The sequence below is a fragment of the Monopterus albus genome, unplaced genomic scaffold, assembly GCF_001952655.1.
Source record: "Monopterus albus unplaced genomic scaffold, M_albus_1.0 scaffold29.1, whole genome shotgun sequence".
In the NCBI taxonomy this organism is placed as follows: Eukaryota; Metazoa; Chordata; class Actinopteri; order Synbranchiformes; family Synbranchidae; genus Monopterus; species Monopterus albus.
The window spans coordinates 2,321,059-2,322,163 of NW_018127909.1; the positions used below are offsets into that span (position 1 = coordinate 2,321,059).

Genomic DNA, 1,105 nt, shown 5'->3' on the forward strand with positions numbered 1-1,105 from the left:
CAACTTTATCTTCTGTACTATATAAATTCATATGTATTCATAACCATGAATTTTGTATGGTAAGCAGCAAAAACCTGTTGTTTAACAGATATGGAAATATTGTCTATATTCTCTATCGACACTCTTGTTCCACACACTGAAACAGACCCACATAGACACAAAGACTCACAGATCTTAAGTTTTATCATTTAATCTAGTCTACATCATATTTCTTTCCTTGCCTTAGCTTGTTGCTGTGCTTTTGGAGTATTTTTTTTTCTTTGAACTATTTTACATGAGAATTTTTAATCTTTTGTTCCTACCTTTTTGTTCTCATCATATTCAAGGTGAAAAATTCAGCAATTCTCTTTTTTATACTTGCTTCTCTCTCTTAATGTTCAGGTATATTGCAGTGTGAGCCAAGTCAAGTGATAGGCAAGAACCAAATCTTCCGTCTCTTCTGCCATGAGTGTCAGCGGGTGTTCCACGACCGACTCATTAACCATCAAGATAAGACCTATTTCAACACCATTGTCTGTGAAATGGCCAGTAAGACTGCCCTCATGGTTTATTTTGCTAAATACTCAAAGTGTTTGAAACGCACATGTTGGACCACTAAATGTTGTTCTACCCACTTTCCACTTGGAAGAATAACTCTCTTTTTGCCTTTGTCTGTCTTTCTGCCAGGCAAATATTTTAGCATTAAATTGGAACCCTCATACTTTGTGGCTCAGCCTATCATATTTGGGGATTTCATCAAGGTCAGATTTGACCTTTTTATATAAAATGCTTGAGTAGTTCAGAAAACGTTTTATTTCTCAGTTTTTATATTACCCTTCATCTCATTATCCCTGTAGGTTGGTGCAGAGAAAGTAGACCGACTGTATGAGGATCTGACAGACATGAATAAGATTCAGACAGTCCTCCAGGACTACCTTGATGATTACAACATGACCTATTTCAAGGAGACCAAGCTGATTTTCTTCCAGGATGCCATTGAGCATGTCTCCAGGTGTATACATGAGAACTTACACCATAGAATTATCAGATTTTTTGTAAGATGACTTGTTAGCTGATGGTTAATGGATTTTTACTGTAGTTGGTACAGATAGTGAAATGAAAGGTG

General features: G+C 36.3%; 1 protein-coding gene across 1 annotated transcript in view; it reads left to right on the forward strand.

Annotated features, from left to right (window-relative positions):
- Window positions 1-1,105, forward strand: part of dnah6 (dynein, axonemal, heavy chain 6) — a 58,295-nt gene that overhangs the window by 29,516 nt on the left and 27,674 nt on the right. The window contains exons 47-49 of the mRNA XM_020596207.1: window positions 382-528; window positions 667-740; window positions 837-991. Of these exons, the coding sequence (XP_020451863.1) occupies window positions 382-528; window positions 667-740; window positions 837-991 (376 nt within the window). The remainder of the gene's footprint in view (window positions 1-381; window positions 529-666; window positions 741-836; window positions 992-1,105) is intronic.